Source organism: Microcebus murinus, chromosome 1 (genome assembly GCF_040939455.1).
Source record: "Microcebus murinus isolate Inina chromosome 1, M.murinus_Inina_mat1.0, whole genome shotgun sequence".
Taxonomy (NCBI): domain Eukaryota; kingdom Metazoa; phylum Chordata; class Mammalia; order Primates; family Cheirogaleidae; genus Microcebus; species Microcebus murinus.
Window position 1 is genome coordinate 158,716,287 of NC_134104.1, and position 21,853 is coordinate 158,738,139.

General features: G+C 50.7%; 1 protein-coding gene across 10 annotated transcripts in view; it reads left to right on the plus strand.

Moving 5' to 3' along the window:
- Positions 1-21,853, plus strand: part of CACNA1D (calcium voltage-gated channel subunit alpha1 D) — a 304,390-nt gene that overhangs the window by 199,166 nt on the left and 83,371 nt on the right. For 6 of the 10 annotated variants that reach the window (XM_012771602.2, XM_012771604.3, XM_012771606.3 and 3 more), the window contains 5 exons: positions 492-661; positions 15,638-15,725; positions 15,984-16,043; positions 17,005-17,031; positions 20,920-21,080. In XM_012771602.2, coding sequence (XP_012627056.1) covers positions 492-661; positions 15,638-15,725; positions 15,984-16,043; positions 17,005-17,031; positions 20,920-21,080 — 506 coding nt within the window. The remainder of the gene's footprint in view (positions 1-491; positions 662-15,637; positions 15,726-15,983; positions 16,044-17,004; positions 17,032-20,919; positions 21,081-21,853) is intronic. The other 4 variants (XM_012771607.3, XM_012771611.2, XM_012771608.3 and 1 more) reach the window with 1 other exon arrangement.

Consider the following 21,853-nt stretch of genomic DNA (forward strand, 5'->3'; position numbering starts at 1 on the left):
TGGGGATCAGCACACAATATGAATGCAAAGTTCTGTCTGAAAGTATTGAAGAAGCCCTAAACCGGGTACTCTCTGACACAGCTTGGCCCACCCGGTCCCTTCCCTTTGAAGTGTGATGCCAGATATCTGAGGAGGCTCTGGGACAGGTGGGGCCCTCAAAGTTCAGGGCCCTGGTGGGGTGTCAGAGGCCCACCATGATAGCTTGTGGTGCTTTTGGCCTGGGCTCCCTGGGACCGCTGTCATCCCGAAGGGAAGTAATCCTCTAAGAAATGGTGCATGCGTGTTGGTGTGGTCTCTGCGACTCTGACACCCACAGTCTCGCTTAGGAAGACACTGTCTTGTGTCCTGTCCACGTGTGTGGCTCCATTGCTGTGCTAACGTGGCTGTACTCGGTGTGTGTGTCCTGCCACGGTATTGTGCAGCAGGGCAGCTGGCCCGTGCAGGTCCCCATGGATGTCCTGACACGCGCTTGCTCTCTTTGCCTCCCTCAGAGAATTTTCAAAGGAAAGAGAGAAGGCTAAAGCACGGGGAGACTTCCAGAAGCTCCGGGAGAAGCAGCAGCTGGAAGAGGATCTAAAGGGCTACTTGGATTGGATTACGCAAGCGGAAGATATCGATCCCGAGAATGAGGATGAAGGAGGAGAGGAAGGCAAACGAAACAGTACGTAGGGCCCCTCCTGCTGCTGCCGAGACAGACCGGGGTGGGGGCGGTCCAGATGAGCCAGGCTGCGAAAGGATGGCCTCGCCCAGACGTCATCCTCCTGCCCGCACGTTTGCACTGGCTCTGAGTTTCTGCCTGAGGTTAGGGTTTAGACCTGCATTCAGGAAGGCGGGCTGATGGCGAGGAGGGGCAGACACACTCACTGTTGGCCCCAGGAGGGCAGTGAGCCCGTTTCCCTGAGGGCACAGAGCGTGGGGAGACGTGTGTGCGTCTCACGCCACCGGAGAGGAAGCTACGGTTCCCTCTCCTCGCTGGCCGGCGGCGATGCACAGGAAGCACAGGGTCCCTCTGGACTCCGGTGCCGCCTGCAGTCGCCCCGCCTGTGTGTCCCTATGAAGTCAAAGGCTCAGCCTGTCGCGGCCGGGAAGAAGCCAGCTCAGCAGGCCGGGCGGTTGTTAAGAGGCACGCGAGTCAGTGACAAGTGCTTGGCAGCCAGCCACCTGGTACCCCACACGGTGACACTAGGCACCTTAGCTCCCTGCAGGAGGCAAGGCCTGCTAACTCGGTTCCTGGCCACTGTCAGCCACGGGGCATGTTCTACCATGTACTTTTCCCAGACACGCTCGCACTCTTCCGGGGCCGTCTGTGCCTCGGGTAAGAGTGGAAGTTGAGGCTCGGCAGTGCATTTGGCTGAGATATTTGTGGTTTGTTTCCAGTCTAGAACAGCTGACAGTAAGGACAGAGATCCTAATTCAGTGGCACATGTCCTTTCAAGGGCCTGGGAGACTGAGTTTGCACCCCCTTACACAAGACGGCTGAGCAAGGCCCAGCTTGAGCAAGGCCCTCGGCTGCCATGCAGTCACGCGTGCACTCTGCAAGGCCTAGCACTGGGCACCGGAGAGACCCTGAGAGCGTTTGCTGCCCTCTAGGGAGGGGCAGGCCTGTTCACGCATGAGCAGAGCTACGCGGCACAAGGGGAGGCAGGCGTGTGCCAGAGCAGCTGGGAGCTGGGGTCGAGGATGGGGCTGGGGCGTTTTATCCTGGGCTTTGTTTTTGTTTTTTTTTTGTTTTTTTTTTTTTTTTTTTTTTTTTTTGAGACAGAGTCTCACTTTGTTGCCCAGGCTAGAGTGAGTGCCGTGGCGTCAGCCTGGCTCACAGCACCTCAATCTCTGGGGCTCAGCGATCCTACTGCCTCAGCCTCCCGAGTAGCTGGGACTACAGGCATGCGCCACCATGCCCAGCTAATTTTTTGTATATGTATTTTAGTTGGTCAATTAATTTATTTCTATTTTTGGTAGAGACGGGGTCTTGCTCAGGCTGGTTTCGAACTCCTGACCTTGAGCAATCCGCCCGCCTCGGCCTCCCAAAGTGCTAGGATTACAGGCGTGAGCCACCGCGCCCGGCCTATCCTGGGCTTTGAAGGACGGGTGGATATGAGCTGTGACAGGTCAGTGTCAGAAGAAACAATCTGACCTTGTTGGGAGGTGCAGAAAGGCCAGGTTTGGGGAGGACGCAGTGGGCCCTGCATGTGGCTGGGGCACAGAGGGTGTGGAGGCCAGGGGGAGCTGCAGCAGGAGCCATGGCACCTCTTCTGCAGGTAGTGGCTCGTGGCAGCTGGGGCCGAGGCCCATGGTGGGGGGGATTCTTGACTGAGCTGGCCTTTGCCTTTCTTCCAGCCTGGGACTCTGTGAGTCTGTGCTGCTGTGGGGAGGGGGTGTTTTCTGTTTTTGTGGATGCTACGACCAGCTCAAACCTGTGTGCTGATGGGGGCCAGCAGAGTGCAGGCCTCCCTGTGTTTTGCCAGGCTCAGCAAGGGGCCAGGCTTCATCACCTGATGGTCAGAAGACTGGGAGCATTTCTAGAGCAGTGTTTGTCGAATGAGATCAGAGTTTATAAATGGATGTTGATTTGAGTCCTAAACTTGGTGATGTGTCTGCTAGGTGATTAGATATGAGAAGAGTGTCTGCCCACCCCGTGCAAAGCTCTTCCTCGGGAGAGTTGGAGCCCGCCCGGAGCCGTGGCCTTCGCAGGGCTCCTGCACCCACAGTCTTGCTGGCAGCCGGCAGTGTCGGGTGGCATAGGATGCCTGCGGCCCTCTTCCTCTTCACTCGCACACTGCAGCTCGATGCCGACCTGTCCCGGAGGTCCACAGCCACCTCCTCCCACACCTGACCCCGACATGCAGCCTGTTAGGTGTAAACCAGGGAAAATATTGTCCCTTTTTCCAGGCAGGCATCTGTTTTTGCTAGTTTGGATGTGTCCTGTGGGGAGCTGACTGGGGTCCTCTCACAGGCCAGTGGCCTTTCATCTCTTTACTGCTCCACCTCTAGAAATAGAGATCCATGTTCCGGCGTTGTTGGCATCGCTTGTGGTGGCATTGGATGGCCTGTGATTTGAGGAGTCAGGATTTGCACTAGGTGCAAGGCAACGTCCTGATGGTTAACTGTCTTATCTCAGCCCAGCATCTCCTCTGTCCTGCTACCGTCTACGAAGAACCTGACCAGTGTAGTGACAAAATCAATGACTCCGCTTTCCAGAGAACTTGCCATGAAGGGGGGATGGAGGAGCAGTGGCTTAGTGTAAGACGGAGTGGAGAAGCTGGGCCCATGGTCAGGGACCCCAGTCTGCTGTGTGAGCCGAGAGGGCCGCAGTGATGCTGGCAGTGGCGGGGGTGGGAATGCAAGAAAGGCTCTGTGGGGTGAGCAGCCTTTGGTTGCAGAAGGTGGGGACAGAGAGGTTTTCAGGCTAAGGAAATGGCATAAAGAAGGTGCAGAAAGTGACAGATGTTCAGGGCCCTTAAATGCATCACTCAGTAATATAAACAAGGCATAAACAAAGCCCCTTTAAAAGTCTCGTAGATCTTCAGAATTAACCTTGTAACTGGGTTCCCAAGCCATGAAACTGCACGATGTCTTTGGAACGTCAGCATTATTGTTTCTGCTATGCACAGCGATGTGTGACTCAAAATGATGAACTAGCTTAGTGGCTGATCCAGAATGGCAAGTATTTCTGTAGCGCACCCTTGTTCTTTCCTGAGCTCCTTTTGCCAGGTGCCGGGGCCTCCTGTGGAGCGAGGCTCATGGTGCTTTCTGAGTCGTCAGATTTCCAGGGCCTTGGTGACGAGGGTTTTAAATAAAGACGTACATCTTAGACTGTGGGACCATGTTGAGATCTAGCTGACTTAAGAGGAGAGCCGCGAGTCTCCTCCGGCCAGGAGGGGAACCTCGCTGAGCACAGACCTCGGCAGTCCAGCCCTTCTGGGGAAGCCAGCAGCGCTGTTGAGGTTTCCCGGGGCCTCCCGGGGCTGCCAGCCATTCGCTTTCTGTCACAGCCAGAAAAACCACGGGAGGGGCGGGTTTCAATGAGGCCCACACGGTCCTCCTCACCAAACAAACAGTCGTGGGTTTACCACCTGTCCACGCCAGGTCTGGGGCTGCCTGTGCATCTGATTAGCAGGTGGTAGAAGTGTGGGCACTGCCAGCTCCAGTGTTACGGTGTCAGCATCCTCCCTGGGGTGAGATCACCCCACGTGCCTCACACCCCAGCCCTGCTCTAATGGTACCTCTGGGGCCTCTGACTTCATCTGCACTGGCTTGGGGTGCTAATTCTGCTGCATGCCCTTTTCAACGGGGTCCTGGATGTGAGTTGAGCAGTTTCCACCCAGGTGTTGAGGAATTAAGTGACAGCGTGAGAAGCAGCACTTCCTGATGGCTGGGCCTCAGCCTGGATGAGCAGGGGCTGGGGTGTAGGAAGTCATTAGTAATAGCAGATGTCCACGAGCTCACAGGGGCAAAGGCTTGGGCTGGAGTTTTGTGACTTGGAATTTGGACTTTAGTGTTAGACAAATTGCTCAACATCTCTTAGCCCCACTTGCCTTGTCTGCAAGAAGGGGGTAAATACAGGTCTGCCTATGGAGCTGTCCTGAGGATCGAAGGTTCCATGACTGGTAGGTGTTGTCATAGCTGGAGTGCTCGCTGTTGCCGTTGTCATCAGACTCCAGTGAAACAATAACAGAGTAATTCTGAGGATTCTACTAGACATCTAACCAACCTCAGGGTGAGAACCACTTATATAGGACCATTGCCCTATACTTTGCTATTCATAAAGTATAAGTATGGATGGAAAACAAACCTATTAACTGGGTCACGTTTGAGATATGATAGCACAGCTTTCTGGCTCTTGTTGAAGTCCATTTCCAGTTTGTCAGTGCTTGCTGTCAGAGAACAGATGTCAAGTCAGGTACTTGGAGGTGTGCTCGCATTCTCTTTTCTCCCTGATCTACTAAATGTCATTGCCTGCATCTGTGAGGCCCAGTGCTGACTGTACATTACAGTCACCTGGGGAGCTTGAACACTTCCTGATGCCAAACCCCATCCCCTAAAACTGATTAATTATGGGGTGGGAGCCAGGGTGACTGTTTTTTGTTAAAGTTCCCTGGACGTTGTTCTAATATGAAGCTGGGGTGTGAACTCCTGAGTCCTGGATGCTGTCAGTGGCTAAATATTGCCCAGTTCCAGGCATTTCCTTAAGAGAAGATCTCTACCTGAGCTGTCTGGTGACTAGTAACAGGTAGCTCTAGCTTTGTGCATTCATGAACTATTTAAATTGTCAATTTTGTAATTTGCTATTAAAAATCTCATGTTACAAAATTAATTGAATGGATAAAATTCCCTTCGGACTTCCTGAGCATTTGGTAAATTTTCAAGGATAATTTATTTAAGTTTTTGCTGAGCTTCAAGTTTCTTAAGAAACCCTGCCAAATCTCAAAGTGATTTTTTAGATGTATGCAGCTGCTTCTGAGTTAACAATGGAGTTTTTCTAGGGCCATTAAAATCTGGGAGCCTAGAATTCTATTTTAAACTCTTCTCATTGTCAGTGATTAGTCTTAAAAAAAAAAAAGGCATTAAAAATAATGAAATCATTTTAAAGGGAGCTCATTCTAAAATTCTGGCCAGAAAAGCAGGGCAGTTTTATTGTGGGAACTATTAATGATCAATAATCCCTCTAAGTGGGGCTATTTGATGCCCAAAGAGGGGATACCTGAAGCTCCAACTTGGACCACAAGGAAAACCTGTTTCCTGCTTCCTCAGCGGTCCCAGAGGCTGTGGCTGCTGCCCCTGCCTGCTTCCCCCAGGACTCTGCTGCCCCTGCCTGCTTCCCCCAGGACTCTGCTGCCCCTGCCTGCTTCCCCCAGGACTCTGCTGCCCCTGCCTGCTTCCCCCAGGACTCTGCTGCCCCTTCCTGCTTCCCCCAGGACTCTGCTGCCCCTGCCTGCTTCCCCCAGGACTCTGCTGCCCCAGCCTGCTTCCCCCAGGACTCTGCTGCCCCAGGGCTCCCTGTATAGTTGCCCTAGACACCTCCCTTTTGTGTGTGCTACCTAGGTGCCTCTTACTGGGATGTTTGCTTTGGGGGTGGGCAGAAAACCAGAATAGCACAGCTGTTTGCAAGCATAAGGCACGGCAATTTGTTGGTCCTATTTTAAAATATTGTTTTAAAATTTTTATTTATAAAACTGCTTTCATCACAGTTAAACTACCTTAGGGCACAGTTTAAAATTGAAAATATTCAATTAAAAGCTTTAAAGCAAGCAGCAGTGGCTAGAGTGGCATATGGTAAACGTGTGTCCGGGTCAGCTGCCCTCACCGAAGAGGCAGCTGGAAGTGCTGCCTGGTAGGTCAGCGGCTGGATGCTGTCCCCGCTGGGTGGCACTGGGATCAGTCGTCTGCCCCTGGCGGACTGTCTCCACCGGGGTGGTGGGAAGTAGCAGTGGCTGCGAAGGGCACCTTCCCGTCTGCATCACCTTAAGCCTCATAAGAGCAGGTGGGAGATGTACTAGGGATCACTGCCTCACCTCGGGGGTGAGGAGGAGCAGGTCTGCAGCCAGGCTTGCAGACTCCCAAGTCAGGCTTGTTTTTGTTTGCTTTTAATATATTATAATTACAAAAGTAATATAAGAATTCATGTAATATCATAGTATGTAAAGTAAAAAATAAAATTCTCCCTCCCTCCTCCCTAGAGGGAGCCAGACTTGGCAGTTCGGGTCCTGACTTTAGACCTTACTTTATGCACAGTAGAACATGTGATTTTTGCATAGCCAGCATTCTTATAGTTCCCACCATAAGATGCTCAGCACAGATAGTTGTCATTGCACTGTGTGTGCCATAGACATCTTCCCATGTTTTTAGAGTAAAATTTCTGGCTATTTTTAATAAATTGCCATTATAAAAGCTGCTACAATGGACTGTGTACTCTATAATATGTGGACCTTTACCTGACAGCAATTGTCAGAGTTGTGTTATCACACTCATTTGTGCGATGGTGTGATTCATGTCTCTCTACCGGAAGACTGTGAGCTCCCTGGGGACAGGAGCAGGCTCTGTGTGTGTGCTTGCCCTTGTGTGGTTGCACTCAGCACAGTGTGTGTCGCACACGAGTACCCAATTATTTATTGAATGAAAGACACAGGATAATCCCAAGTAGCATTTGTCAGGTGCTTTATGTGTTTGACGCTGTTCCAAGGGCTGTGGGGGCATGAGTTCGTAATTCCTCACACAGCTCTGCGAGACAGGAACTTGCCAGGTGAGGAAACTGGTTCCCAAGGCCACATGCCATTACATGGCAAAGCTGAGATGTGAACCCACGTGTGCCTGTGGTCTGCATGTTAATCCCCACAAGTGTGTGCTCCTGTGTCTGTGCACTCATGCTCGTGTGCTCATGGGAGCGATTACAAGAAAGAGGTTTGCTGTGTCAGGAAGGATGCCCATTTTAGGAACAAAGTGTTCTGCCCACCAACGGTACGTGCGCATGCCTGTGCCTCTGCTCCTTGGCTGGCCCCAGCACTCCTTCTGCTGCCCGTGCTGCCTCTGCACTTCCCTTCCCTGGAACATGTAGCTCTACTCCAGAGGCAAGCCAGCTAAGAGTGATCCTGGAATGACGGAGTTGAAAGGGGTTGGGTTAGAGATCCCAGAGTCATTTTTCTTATGACCTAGTGGTCTTTGGAGAGTCGTAGCCATGATGATGATAGTAACAGTGGACCATGCCTGCCCAAGATGAGTATGCTCCTTGTGTTGCCTTATTTACTATTTACCTCTTACAACAACCTTATGAGGTCCAGGCCCAACTATTATTGACATCTTACAGCTGAGGAAACTAAGGCTTAGCAACATTAGGTAGCCTGTCCACGGTCATCCAGCCAGGAAGTGGCAGGGTTGGGATCAGACTTGGGATGTCAACGTCCAGAGCCCACTCTTTGAACTCCCACCTGTCCTGCCCTTATGGCAGTGCTGGTTGGAATCACACAGCCAGTCAGCACCCAGGACTCCCGACTCCCTGAAGTGTCTTTTCCCTAACGCCCTCCCTGAATGAGAGGCCAAACACTGGAAACCTTGATCCAGAGTAGATTACCTGGTTGTTGATTTGCAGCAGTTTCCTAAAGGCAGGTGTTTTGTGTAACAGCTACAGAACGTGCACTTCCCCTCTGCCATTCAGATCCTGGGCTAGCTTGCTAGGAGGAGCAGGAGAACTGGGTCAAGTTTGCATATTGAGGTCTGAGTCCCCTGGGCTGTCTGGGCTGGCTGCCTTGGCCCCTCGATCACATTGCTCTTGCCGCCCTCTGCTGCTCTGTGGTGAAATTGCCTGTGTTTAACCTGAAGGGGTCACAGTGGCCGACTTGCTAAAAGAGGATAAGAAGAAAAGGAAGTTTTGCTGCTTTCGCCAACGCAGGGCTAAAGATCACGGTAAATTACTGAGATTGCACTTTCTCTTCTGTAGACTCCTTCCCCAAGATCTCTGATACCTTTTCCTTGCACATGGGCATCGTGTGAAATGCATGTGCTACCGTGTGGTGTGTTTGGAAGATGCCTATATTTTAATTGCTTGATTTCTTTGAACTTGGTCATGGTGTTTTTCTTCTTATCTTTCGCCAAAATGTGTGTCCTTAACAAGACTGCAGTGCAGTTTCCTTTTTGTTTGAACTGTACCTTATGGAGAAGCAGCTGAACCAACTAAAAGAATTTATTTGATTCAGCATGAATATTCTTAGACTGGAAGACAGACTTTTTAATCACTTTTCCCCAAATGATGTCTTTAAATTTAAACTGCTTAGAAATTCCAATAATGTTATTTGATTGATTTTTTTTCCAGGCTACATGTTTCAAATGGCTTCTGGGTCTTCCAGTCTCTGGCTGGTTTGCTCAGCACTATGCTAAAGCCAGTAGTGGCAGCTTCAAGAATGAAGTTAAAAGTTAGACTTTGGGGATGCAAAGATTTTGGGGCACTTGCCTTTGCAAGTGAGAATGGGCTCGTGGGAAGCAGTGAAGTTTCTGGCTGTGATCTAAAGTAATGCCAAACACGCCCCTCGACAGAAACCCTGTGGCAGCAGTCAGGCCCATGCCCAGACAGGCAGTCATGTGAGCAGCCTACGCCCTGCTCTGCTCAAGTCACTGCTGTGTTTCGACAGCAGCACAAGCCTTTGCCTGGGCACACGCAGCCTAGTTCTGCCACCGAATCAGCCTGGTCACGTAACTCTGGAGGAAGAGTCTGTTTGAGAAGATTCAGACTGCAGAGACACAAGTCAACTGCTAGGGGAGCAGAGGAGACACGTTACACTGTTCTCTTTGAAGCGAGTCTGCCGTCCCGGGAGTGCTGAGCGCAGAGGTTATGGGAGGTAGACTGGAACGGCCCACAGCTGGTCTGACGGAGGGTTATCTCAGAGTCCTAGTCTCGTCAGAAGGCCTAATGTGGAAAGGAATGGAGAGATGGTTGTATATAAGCCCCTCATCACGCAGCACGTTGTGGCCCAGGAGAAGGGGAGGAAGGAGCGGGAATGTGCCAGAGGTTGAACAGTAAGCGAGGGGCAGAGAGAGGGCTGACTTACTTAGCTTTAAAGTTTACAGAGGGTTTATGAATAGGAGGCTGGGATGGATGCAGTTCCTAGAGGTCTCTAGAAGAAGAATGGGCTTCATCTAAGCAGGAAATACTGTCATAGACATAAGAAAACATGTCTTTAAAGACTGACTTGGGTATATTGTTCTGGGTGGGTTACCAGAATGAGACAAGTGGCTCCAGTCCCCAGAAGAGAAAACATCCCTCCTCGAGCCCACCTTCCCGAATGGGGGTATAGGCCTTGTGATTTTTTAAGAATTTTTGTGGCTTCTCCATTAGTTTTCTGAGATCTGCAGGGAGCCTGCTATTTTCAGGAAATGTTATTTTAGTGGGGATGGTCTTTTATTGACTGAAATACCTAGAGGCTTTACGGAGGGACCCTGAAACTGCTGGCGCGGGTGGGGCAGGAGCCCTGTGCGGGCGCTGTGCTGCCTGTGCCACTGGGCACAGAAACAGTTGCCATGGCCCTGGCTTGAGACACGGAGACCTTCGTCTGGCCTTGACCCACATCTTCAAGAAGAGTCTGCTTCTCTGCAGCACTGAGATGTTGTTGCCCTGCGTGGGCTTAATGTGTCGCTGCTAGCATGTGCACGTGCCTTCAGGGGACGTCTGGGATCATTTTAGATTTGGCAGGCTTGTTACATCATGGTACTGCTCATGCTTGTCTTGAAAATAAGATGAAAACACAAGATCTTGGTGTCTGGTCCCTGCCCTCTAGGAAAGCAGCCACTTTCTGCCCCTGTTCAGTTTTCCAGCCTGATCCCTGCCCCTTGTTTTGGAAGGAAAGAGTGAGATGCTTTAGGTGCCGGGACCGGGAAGGAAATGTGAAAATGACTCCCTGAGTGTGCAAGAAAGCTTATCCTGTGGAGAGCAGAGGTGTAAGGCTCAGAGGCCCAGGATATTTGCGAATGAAGGCTCTAGAAGGAGGCTGGGGAGCCCTGGGCTCGGTTTGGCATGTGGCGATTCTTTCCTTTGGGCTGCCGTGACGGGAGCCTCCTGAGGCTGGTGGAGGCTCGCAGGCTGCTCCGTCCCGTGCCCTGCTGCGTCTGCCCGGACTCCATTCTCCTGGGCAGGCTGCTGGACTCCTGCCCACCTTCCGGGGGTGGCAGGGGCTTCACAGTGCTGCTTGTCCCCTTCTGTCCTTCCAGAACTGGGGCAATGCAAGGGAAACCTGCATTGGTAGTTGCTGGTAGTAAAACCAGACAGCTTGTGAGTGTTTCGGCTTTCCTGCCATCGTAGCAGGTCAGAGGTAAATGGATCTTGGTGATTATGTTGTCCTGCAGCTCATTTTACAGATCAGGTTACTAAGCACAGAGAGGAAAAGGCACCTGTCCTCTTATCACCTGATAATGAAAACCAAGTTTTCCTGACATCTCTTCTAGAGCCTTTGACCTCAGTAGCCCCCGTTACTGAAGGCAGCTGCTCTGAGATTTAGATGTGCTTGTTAATGGCGAATATGATTTTGAGGCTGCCGACTTGGACTCAGCGTAGACTCATGCACTGCATGTGTGCGTGCTGACTTGCCTTTGAACTCACAGGCCAGGCAGATTTGGTTTAGAGGTATGTTGTCCTTCAGAATGAGAGTAGATGGAGAAATTTGTACACATTGGCAAAACAGTGTATTTGTGCATAATACGGCCCACGATGGCATCCAGACTCCATACAAGAGCTTAGAGAGAAACAATGTGCTTCACATCTACAGAGTGCTGAAGATGGGGCCTGGCCCAGGCAGCCCACACCACAAAGGCCTTGGAAACTCCCATGGTCATCCAGGATGTGCTGGGCCACTGTCTGGCAGCCTCCCGCACCCAAAGGAGCACCCGCGGCCCTTGGCAGTGCGCTGCGCTCTAGGCCTAAGGCTTCACTGGTGCTCGCTCCAGAGGCCCCAGTGCCTGGAACGGACTGCAGAGCAGAGCCCTGAGCATCCCCCAGATTTTCAGCAGGCAGATGGCAGTGCCAGTCAGCATCCCATCACAGGTGACAGGCTTATCCTGATGCCTGGTTTCACCTAGATTCACTGAAAATAGCTTTTGAATTTATATTAAAAAGACTTACCCAACAAAGCTCTAAAGTTCCCTGGAATGTGTCAGGGGAAAGGCCTTATAGCTTTTCCACATGCAGTTGGACACCTGGCTTCTCTCTGCAGGCGGGGCCAGTGCCCGTAGGTGACATGCGAGGGGTGTTTTTGAGGGATCTTCTTACACCCCAATGAGGCCTGAGCCCTAGTCAGCAATTAACACTGAATCCCTGCTGCACAGGACAGAGCAGGTGCCCTGGACAGGTAGTCATGGTGCTGGGGGCACCAGGTAGGTAGGAAAGGTGCGCGTGGTGCAGTAATTTGCCTGTAGACTTACTTGCCATGGGTCTTTATAGCTTTCTGTTCGGATTGTTATAAAACCCCAGTAGTCACCAGTGCAGCTTGATTTTTGTCAGTTACCGGGCTGATCTGCTGGAAGTGACCTGGTTATGTTCTAGATTTCTAGAGATTAATAAAGGGCATCCGAATAGCAAACCAACACTGATAGATAATAGACCTGCTTGGCTTTTTGGAACTTTTGGTTTGTGGAGTTTTAAGCATATACCAACACCAAACTGTATCCCGGTGTATTTAGGTAGGTGGGGCAAGCATAGGGACCTCCATGACATCTGAGTCATCTGTGTGCCCTCAGAAGCCCCTTTCAGTTCTAGCAGTCTAGCGTTCTTCTGTCTTGCTTTTTAAAAATGTAAATGAGATACTGCTGGGGCTAAGTGAAGCAAAACTCATATTGATTTATTAACATTAAAAAAAATGCCTAATGCAAATGAAGGGTAAATGGTTTTAATGTACAGATGAAGTTTTTGGTTATGCCCACCGGGCGTGATTTTTTCCATCCTTTTGAAAAGGGAAGTGCTCTGGCTTGTGGTAGGGAGTGAGGGGCCGAGGGAGAGAGTGAGGCTGCCAGGACCACGGTCAGGGCTGGGTCCCTCCACTCGGATTTAGGGACTGGATCAGCATCTGTTTCCAGGACCAAAGGAGGTCACCAATTTCTGGCATAGTCACTCTCCTCTTCCTCCTCCCTCCGCCTCCACTGCTCCTCAGCCCTGGTGGCAGCATCCTGGAAAAGATTGATTTATTATGTGCCTGTGGCTCTGTTGCTGTCTCTACTACAGGCTGAGTTAGACAGGAACTCAGTTCATGGCAGAAAAGATGCAAAGTAAGAGTGACTTTGGCTACTTGGGCAAGTAGAGAAAGCTAATTCACAGGTCTGGACAGCCGTCCCCCTAGACAGGTCTGTGTGGTGACAGGATTGGTAGCCTTGCTTCCAGGGAGCTCCAGGGGTGCTCTCCTGGCATGATGGTCAGAGCTGACGTTTGTGGGCTCCCTGACCGCCCAGGCCTGGGGACCCAGCACTCTGCCTGCCTCATCTCATTGGTAGTCCTGCCAGTAGCCTCAAGAGGTGGGTACTCCTTGTTCTACAGATGAGGAAGTGGAGGTGTAAAGAAGTAAGGTCACAGATGTGGAGTTAAACTCGGATGTGGCCACTCTGTGCACTTCTCCCAGCCACCGTTCCACCCCACCTGAAGGGCAGGGTCCGCCCAGAGAGCAGGGGGACCCTCCTCGCCCTCCGTGCAGCCCTGACGAGGTACAGCACAGCTGTCATCTCCTAGTGGCTGCTTGGAAGTTTGGTTTTGTTTCTTACCTTGCTCCCTAGTTAGTCTAGGGAACAGCTAGTATGTGTCATACACTGGTAGTTGGCATGGAGCTAGAGATGCAAACGATGCACCCCCTTACCATCAGCAATATGCAGTTTAACTGTTTCAGACTGTTTGAAAAATGAAGCTTTGGGAATGAAATGCAGCAAGTGTACTCTTATCAGCATGAGATACAGTCCCCGAGAGTAAAAAGCCACAAAGATTTAGTGTGTTCAGAAGTTTGCTCTTTTGGAAATAATGACTAATGTTTCCATATGATTAATATTAGAACCATGAGATAGTAAACTGTTAGAGACAGAAATAATCTTCAAGATTGGAGTAGCGCCACCATGTCAGGGACAGGAGAGTGCAGTTTGGAGACAGGTGGCACTATGCCCGGGGACAGTCAGAACAGCCAGGTCCTGTGCATTGCCCAGTGTGCTGCCCTCGACCTCTGACCCCCTGAGTGGCTGTAATGACCACCAAGGAAAGCACTGCACAGAGATGAGTCATGGAAAAGGGTCTCCCACTGGGATTTTCTTTGCCCTGTCTCTGGGAAGGGGGATGATAGGAAAGGAACCCACAACAATGAACTGTGTTGAATTTTACAATTTTCTAGTCTTTCTGCTCAAGTCAGAGTGAGGAACCTCTGTGTGTGTGTGTGTGTGTGTGTGTGTGTGTTTATTAATGGAGTTTTTGTTAAAAGTTTTCCATGATTGGATTGGGGCAGGGAGAGTTGATTTGTTTTTGTTTGCATGGAGTAGTGAAAAAGTGATCAAGGTTTTATAATTGCTTTCTTTTGACTTAACTAAGGAAGGAAGAAAAAAGTTACTCTATAAGAGTCCCAGCAGTGTGATGTGAGTCTGATTCCCCACATCTGGCCTTCGCTTTTGAAACCTCTGCCTGAATGTCCTGGATGTGGCTCTTGAGGTTCCCGCTCAGGCAGGCTCGGTACTGGGGGCACTCGTGAAGCGCAGCTTGTCTCAGGCCCCTTAGGAAACTCCTCTGTCAGACATCTGGGCTCTTTGAGCCAGGTTCCACCTGTGTCCTTGTCATTAACTGCATTAGGCCTCTCGTCTGAGCAGGGTCAGAAGCAGCAGGCCCGCGGACAGAGTGGATTGATCAGCCCTTTTCCCCCCCCGAGCCCGGCTGGGCCTCAGAACCTTCACCACAGCGCTTGAGGCACCATATGTACAGGTTTTGCAGATGAAACTTAAGGCATCCTTGCTAAGGGGACATGTGGGCAGAGCCCAGAGGGGGAAGCTTTTCTGTGGACACCATGAGGGCCACTGAAAGCAGTCCATCCCATTCAAACCTGCACCAGGAAGAGGAAATACGGGTGTTTCCGTCTTCAGTGACCACCTCCCTTACCCACAGAGCAGAATCAGTCATCCTTTGCTCTGGAGCTTCCTACACGGGCCCCTGAGGCAGCTCTCTGCATACTCGGTAGCAGTCTGCTGGCGGCCTCTCTGCCCTGCTCCGGGCGGGTGCAGTTCCGTGCTCCCCTTTGGCCCCGCACCTCCTTCCCTGCCTGGCCTCCGGCAGTTCATGACGGTACAGGTGGAATCGAGTACTTGAAAACGTCCCCCACGTGCCGCTTGGCGGCGAGGGGTGGTCCCTGGACCTCCCTACGCTAGCGGGTGCGTCCCCACGTTTCCTCCACTTCTGCTTAGGAGCCTGCCGTGGAGACACGAGGCGTGCCCAGGGACTCCTGTGGCACTGGGACCATGGTCACCTTTGCCCTCTGCTCACTGGTTGGTAAAATCCTTCCCCTTCCACCCTCATGGCTGTGCTTTCTCGGTGCTCGAGTGCCAGCTTATTTAGTGAGAACTTTCTGCATATTGACTTCACAAGCTCAGCAGAACTTAGACGTCAGATAAATGAGCAAAAGATGCGTGGAGATCTTAACTTTTTAAAGAGATTTTGCACATGGTACCTGTATGCATTGCCCCATCCATAATGGCTCTTCTCCTACAGTATGTTTAGAATAATTTATTTATGAACGGTGAAGTCTGTTCACAGGTGTTCTCTGTATACCTGTTGGGGCAGGTAAAGCTGCGCCTCTAACTGTGACGTTTTGGTGGCTTCTCGGTGTGATCCTGGAGATGAGGTGACCAAGTTGGTGCCAGGCCCAGGGACAGGATTCAGTATGGCCCCTCGGCTGCCTTTCTGGGGAAGTGTCTGGGGACAGGATTTCCGCCTGGTGGAGGACTCTGTGGGCTCTCGCGTCAGGGAGGCCCCGCAGTGGAGACGCCTGGCCCCTCAGCCCTGCCCTGGCAGCCAAGCCCTGAGGGCCCTCGCTGCCCCCTCCTGGTCCCTGGGGGTCTGCCTGGCGGCAGAGGCCCGCGTCCGGCCCGCATGTGGCGGCGCTAGGCATGCGGCTCCTCCAGCGTGCTGTCTAAAGCCCCCCTGTGCCCGCAGCGAGCATGCCCACCAGCGAGACCGAGTCCGTGAACACGGAGAACGTGAGTGGCGAAGGCGAGACCCAGGGCTGCTGCGGAAGTCTCTGGTGAGTGCGGCGGCGTGGCCTGCCCCTTCCCCTCCCGAGGCTCGAGGCTCCGGAAGCAGGCGGTGAGCCCCAGCCTGCCGAGCTGCCTGGGGCCATCGCCTTAGGGGGGCGGGGCGGGCGGCTCCCCCACCCTCAGCGTCCTTCCTCCTACCCCCCGGCCCCACACCTCACGTCTGTCAAGTGCCGCTGTGAGGTAGTCCTGCGGCAGTGGGGGCTGAGGAGCCTGCCAGGTAACGGCCACCCCACTGTGTCCATTAGGTGCTGGTGGAGAAGAAGAGGCGCGGCCAAGGCTGGGCCCTCTGGGTGTCGGCGGTGGGGGTAAAGGCCCGACCTCCTTCAGTTGGGGTTTGGCGTCCGCGCTTGGCCAGAGGCGCTTGCGTGGCGGAGTTGCTGACCAGAACGTGCTGTGTGTTCTCCTTCCCTCGCGGCCTGCCCCAGCTCAGACCCAGGGCTGGGTGGCCAGGCCCTGCGCCTCTGCTGCCGGCACTGCTCCCGGGGGACGCGCACCGCCCGCCCTCTCGTGCTGGCTCCCCCGGACGATTCCGCTGCAGCGGGGCACCAGCCGTGCGGAATGCGCGAGCACTGCCCGCTTAGGGGCCGTGTGGTTGGGTCTCCTGTGCTTCTTGCTGGCATCCTTTAGGTCTCATCTCTGTAAAGTACAGGTGTAGTTTTTAAGAGAACTCATTCTTGTTCTTGGCAGAGTTTCAAAAAAATAACGTGTTATGGGCAGAATGTCAGCAGTTTATGGGATGACTGAGCCTCCATTCCCTTGCTCTGCCCTCCTGCGACATCATGAAGTGGGCAGGGGATGGTTTGTCTCCCCGTTTCACAGATGAGAACACTAAGGCTCAAAAGGCATGCTGCTTTCCCACACCACCAGTCGGTGAACAGCCACGCTGGGGCTCCTGGTGCAGTGCTCCTTTTGCGCCGGTAGCGGCAAGTGGAGATGAGTGACTGTGTGGCCGGCAGGACGGGCCTTGCTGCCTTCAGCTTGGGGTGGCGGGAGGACCCCCGGCCTCACTGCCTGTCATCAGGGCCACAACAGGGAGTCTAGCTAAAGAGGCTCCTCCTGCCTGGCTGTGGAAGGGGCTCAGCCCGCCTGCCCGGCGCCGGCGCACCTTGATTTCTGCTCTAGCCTCCCCAGCTGGCCCGCTGCCGTGATGGGGTGCTCGGCCCAGGCGTGTGTGCATGGCTTTTCTGGGAGCTCAGCGGGAGTGACGGGGAGCGTGTGCTCAAGCCTTCCGAACAGGAATCTTAACGCTTTTTGTCTTTCTTTCAGTCAAGCCATCTCAAAATCCAAACTCAGGTCAGTATCTTCTTTCTGTTTTTTTCATTAGCCTGTATGTTGGGTTTTTTTTTTTTTTTTATGTTTAACTTCTGTATTTTATATAGAGTTGCTCTGGACTGGAGTTTTACTGTGGGTTATAATATTGATATTGAATTTCAGCCAGTCCATTAAATATTATGTGCCTGCCCCAGGGAGCAGTGTAGTAGGTACTGAAGATATCCCCTCAAAACAAAGCAACAAGACACAATAATGAACAAGTTTTTTTGCCTCTCAACCCTTCATTTTCTGAGTCATTTCTCTAAGAGAGCTACCACTTGTCACTTTTCTGCTCAACGGCATTCCATAGAAAGGGGGTTCAAGAAGCCTCTTAAGGTGCTAGTGATGTCCTGTTTCTTGGACTGGATGTGGGCTACATGTTCAGCTGATAAAATTCATTGAGCCGTGTACCTGTGATTATATACTTTACCATGTAAATGTTGTTTTCAATTGAAAACATTTTACCACTATATATAAACATTAACTTGAGATAGACATAGAACTAAATATAAAACCTAAAACTACAAAAATTTTAGAAGAAGACATAGGAGAAAATCTTTGTGACCTTGGGTTAGGCAGAGGTTTCTTAAGATAAACACCCAGTGTACTATCAATAACAGGGAAAACTGATAAATTGATCTTCATCAAATTTAAAATTTTTGTTCTTCAAAGGAAAATAAAAAGATAAGCCACTGAGTCAGAAAAAATATTTGCAAACCATGTTTAATACAAGTGTACATAGAATAATACATAAAGGATTGTGTCAATCATAAGAAAACAACCCAATAAGGCCAGGCACAGTGGCTCACCCCTCTAGTCCTAGGACTTTGGAAGGCCAAGGCAGGCAAATCCTTGAGCTCAGGAGTTTGAGACCAGCCTGAGCAAGAGTGAGACCTCGTCTCTACTAAAAATGGAAAAACTTAGCTAGGCAACTAAAATTGGAAACAAAGAGCCAGATGTGGTGGTGCACACCTGTAGTCCCAGCTACTTGGGAGACTGAGGAAGGAGGATTGTTTGAGCCCAGGAGTTTGAAGTTGCTGTGAGCTAGGCTGATGCTACGGCACTCTAGCCTTGGCAACAGAGTGAGACTCTGTCTAAAAAAAAAGCCAACAACCTAATAAAAAACGGGCAAAAGATTGTGGTGACAGGCATATCACCAAAGAAGAAATATAAATGACAAATAAGCACGTGAAATGAACATCAGTGGTTTGGAGAATGCAAATTAAAATCAGAATTAGATACCACTACATACTTAATAGAGTGGATCAGATTTAAATATCTGACAATACCAAGTTTTGACAAGTTCTGCTGATCAATGGGAATTTTCATACAGTGTGGGTAGACATGTCAAATGACACAGCCATTAAAAAAAAAAACAGTTTGGTAGTTTCTTATAAAATTTAAGCATATGGCCCCGCAATCCGTCCCACTTCTAAGGTATTTATGTAAGAGAAATGAAGATACATGCCTACACACAAAAAAAATTTCACATGAGTGTTTATATGAATTGTATTTGTAGTTAGCTCAAATTGGAAATAATCCAAATGTTCGTTGAATGGCGAAGGGGCAGACAGACAGTGGCCCATCTGTGTGATGGGATAGTGCTGAGCAATAAGGACAGCACTACTGAGACATGTAGCCACACAGGTGACCCTCAAGTATTTTTGCTAAGTGAAAAAGTATTTTTGCTTAAGTGAAAATACTCTTCAGAAGTTATTTTGCTGCTCTCAAAAGGCTACATAGTATACAATTCTGTTTATACAGTGTTCTGGATAAAACAAAGCAGTAGGGCTTGGTGGATTGACAGCAGAGGGCAGTGAAGAAACTGCTTTGAGTGATAGATATAGTCTATATTTTGATTGCATATACCTAAAAAGCAAATTTCATTGAATATAAATTATATGTCAATAAACCTGATTTAAAAAAAGTTAAGAGCCCTTCTGTTGCTCCCTGTTGCCAAAGGGCCTATAAATGCCTTCATGATCTAGCCCTGGATCACCCTCGGCCCCAGCCTTGACATCCCTCCCACAGTCCCTAGGTCGTAGCTGTGCTGGACTGTTCTCAGTTTTGAGGTGCCACATGCTCCATTTCTTCCCACCTCAGTGCCTTTGGCCATGCCGTCTCCTCTGGGTGGAGGGCCCTTCCTCTGCCCCCTTGGGGAACTCTTACTCATGGATCAAGACCCAGCCCCAAACTCGGCTTTTTGGAGAAGCCTTCCCTGACTCTTCCAAAGAGCATTTGTGGCTCCTTTCTCTTTGCTCCTGTACCCTGCACCTTGGGAATAGCACTGGGTGTGGATTTACCGTCATCATTTCCACAACCCTATGTGCTTCTCAGGGACAGGTACCATGGGACCATGTCATCTTAACCTCCCCTGCCCAACGCCTGGCATGTAGTCAGTGCTTGGGAATGCTGGTCTCATGAAAGAATAGGCCTGGGCCACCTGGGCACTCAGAGCCCAGCGAGGGGGGCCAGGTGGGAGTGCAGAGGGCTCCAGGGGTTGGGACAGTGAGGTTTCCTGGATGTGGGAGACACTCGTGCCTTGTCACCACAGTGTGAGATAGACCCCCCAGGGCTGGGTCTTTTTCAGGCCGCTTTGCTTGTGTGTGCTGTATTATGCCTCCCAGCAGAAACCTAACTGTGAGTGGGACAGAGCCTAGTGCCCTTGGCACAGTTTTCTATACTGGCTGTCATAGTTCTAGCTGTTCTTCCCATTGGAAACTGCAGGCAAGAGCAATAACAACATGCACCTTGCTCGATCCACATCTTGGTGATGAGTTGGCACAACTCCTCTTTTGCTTGCTTCCTGGGTTATAGGTTTTTTGGTGTTTGTTTTTTGTTTTTGTGTTTTTTGGTTTTTCTGATTTTTGTTTTTTGCATAGCAACGCAGCTGAGTCAGCCAGGGCTGCAGCTTGGACAGCCTGGAGATACTCTTGACTCAGGCCCCTAGAGGCAGTGCCCTGTTGCCATCAGTGAGGTGGCACAGTCTGGAGAGGGCTGGCTCTTCCCAGGATCTGGGTCACTGAGGAGCATCTCATGGTGCACTTGACCAAACCACCCTCTTGTGGCCAGGAAGGTTTTCCACAGGGGAACAGGCTAAGGGAGAGGATATTTTCCCTAATTACAAACAGGAATGAAAGGTGGGTGGAGGACATGCTACTTGTCTGTTTGGCTCAGCTCATTTTATTTTTATGAAAACACGATTCAATATTGGCTTTTCTCCTAAAGGTATATTTTGAGCCTCGCTAGTTAGAAAGGGCACCCGATGACTCAGTATGAAGACTCGTGTCCTACTCAGCCTTGACAACTCTGCCAGGCTCCGGAGAGCCTCAGAGACTTAAGAAATGATTGAAAGTTTCCTTAAAAAGAAAAGTGTGGTTTTGGAGCACTTTGCTGCCTGATAAATTCTGTATGGTGACTGAGAGGCTGTGAGACATGTATATAATAAGCTAAGTGGCTTTCTGCACTGACAGCACGAACAGATCTGCCTCCCATATGGCGAGTGTATGAACCGCTTCCGTATGCAAGTGTGATTTTGCATCTGCACGTGAACCTATGAATATCTAGATTTTCTAGCCCGCATAAGGGCTACGTGTGACAGATTCTGGAGTTATCTAAAGCCATAAAGAAGGAAACCAATAGCATGATCAAGTCAAGATTAAACTTTTAAAAGTTGTGTTTTCAGACCAACATAATTTTATCATGAGGTCTGTTAATTTCCATGCCATTTGTTCTCATCTTTCTCACCTGCACTCGCTCCCACCCAGTCTGGACCTGTAGAGTGAAAGCCCGATTGCTTCTCAGCTGTGTTCACTGGACACTCAGGTGCCGCGGCTGTCACCTAGGGAGTAACGTTTGCTTGTCTTTCAGTCGACGCTGGCGTCGCTGGAACCGGTTCAATCGCAGAAGATGCAGGGCTGCCGTGAAGTCTGTCACATTTTACTGGCTGGTTATTGTCCTGGTGTTTCTCAACACCTTAACCATTTCCTCCGAGCACTACAACCAGCCAGATTGGTTGACACAGATTCAAGGTACAAGCAGAGGCTGTTCTTACTTTGTTCTGAGCTGGAGATTCCTGTGGCTGTCCGACCGCTGTTGAGTCTTATCTCGCCGGTACTTATTAAGTATTAGAGTGTTGCTAGTGAGGACTAACGTGGAAGATGATAGAACCATCCAGACACAGGCAAGCACTGGAGCGAGGGTACAGCCTGTGCCGTGGGGAAGCATCTTGGAGCTGGCTGATGCCAAGCAGCTGATTGTCCTAACCCTGAGATGACCTAGAGGGTCAGGAATCTTGGAGGTGGAGGGGACCTCATAATCCCCTTCCTGCCTTCCATGGGGAAGCTCTATCTTCCTGATAGCGGTTTCAATTCCCCGGCTTTGGCTGCCCCAGCAGTGGGGAAAGCGAGCACATCCCCAGAGACAGCCCATTCTGGATTGGACAGTTGTGAACTGTTGAAAAGTTCTTCCTTAAATCAAGTCCATTCTCTTTCCTTCTACCTCTCCAGCCTGCACGGAGGTACTTTCTGCTGTTAGAAATGACATTGATAGGTGGCTGCTTCTGATACAGCATGGTGTCATGAACAAGATCAGACAGATCTTTTGGGGTGTGATCGGAAAAAAAATACAGTATGATGGTCTCAGTGTGGAATTGCAGGCTTTTAGGGCTGGAAAACTTCAGAGATCATGTGATGAGCTGTCCTTCCCCATCACGTAGCCAGTGAAACTGAGGCCCAGAGAAATCAAGTAACTTCTCTAGAGTCACACACCTGGGCTGTAGGCAGAAGCAGGACTAGAGCCTGGC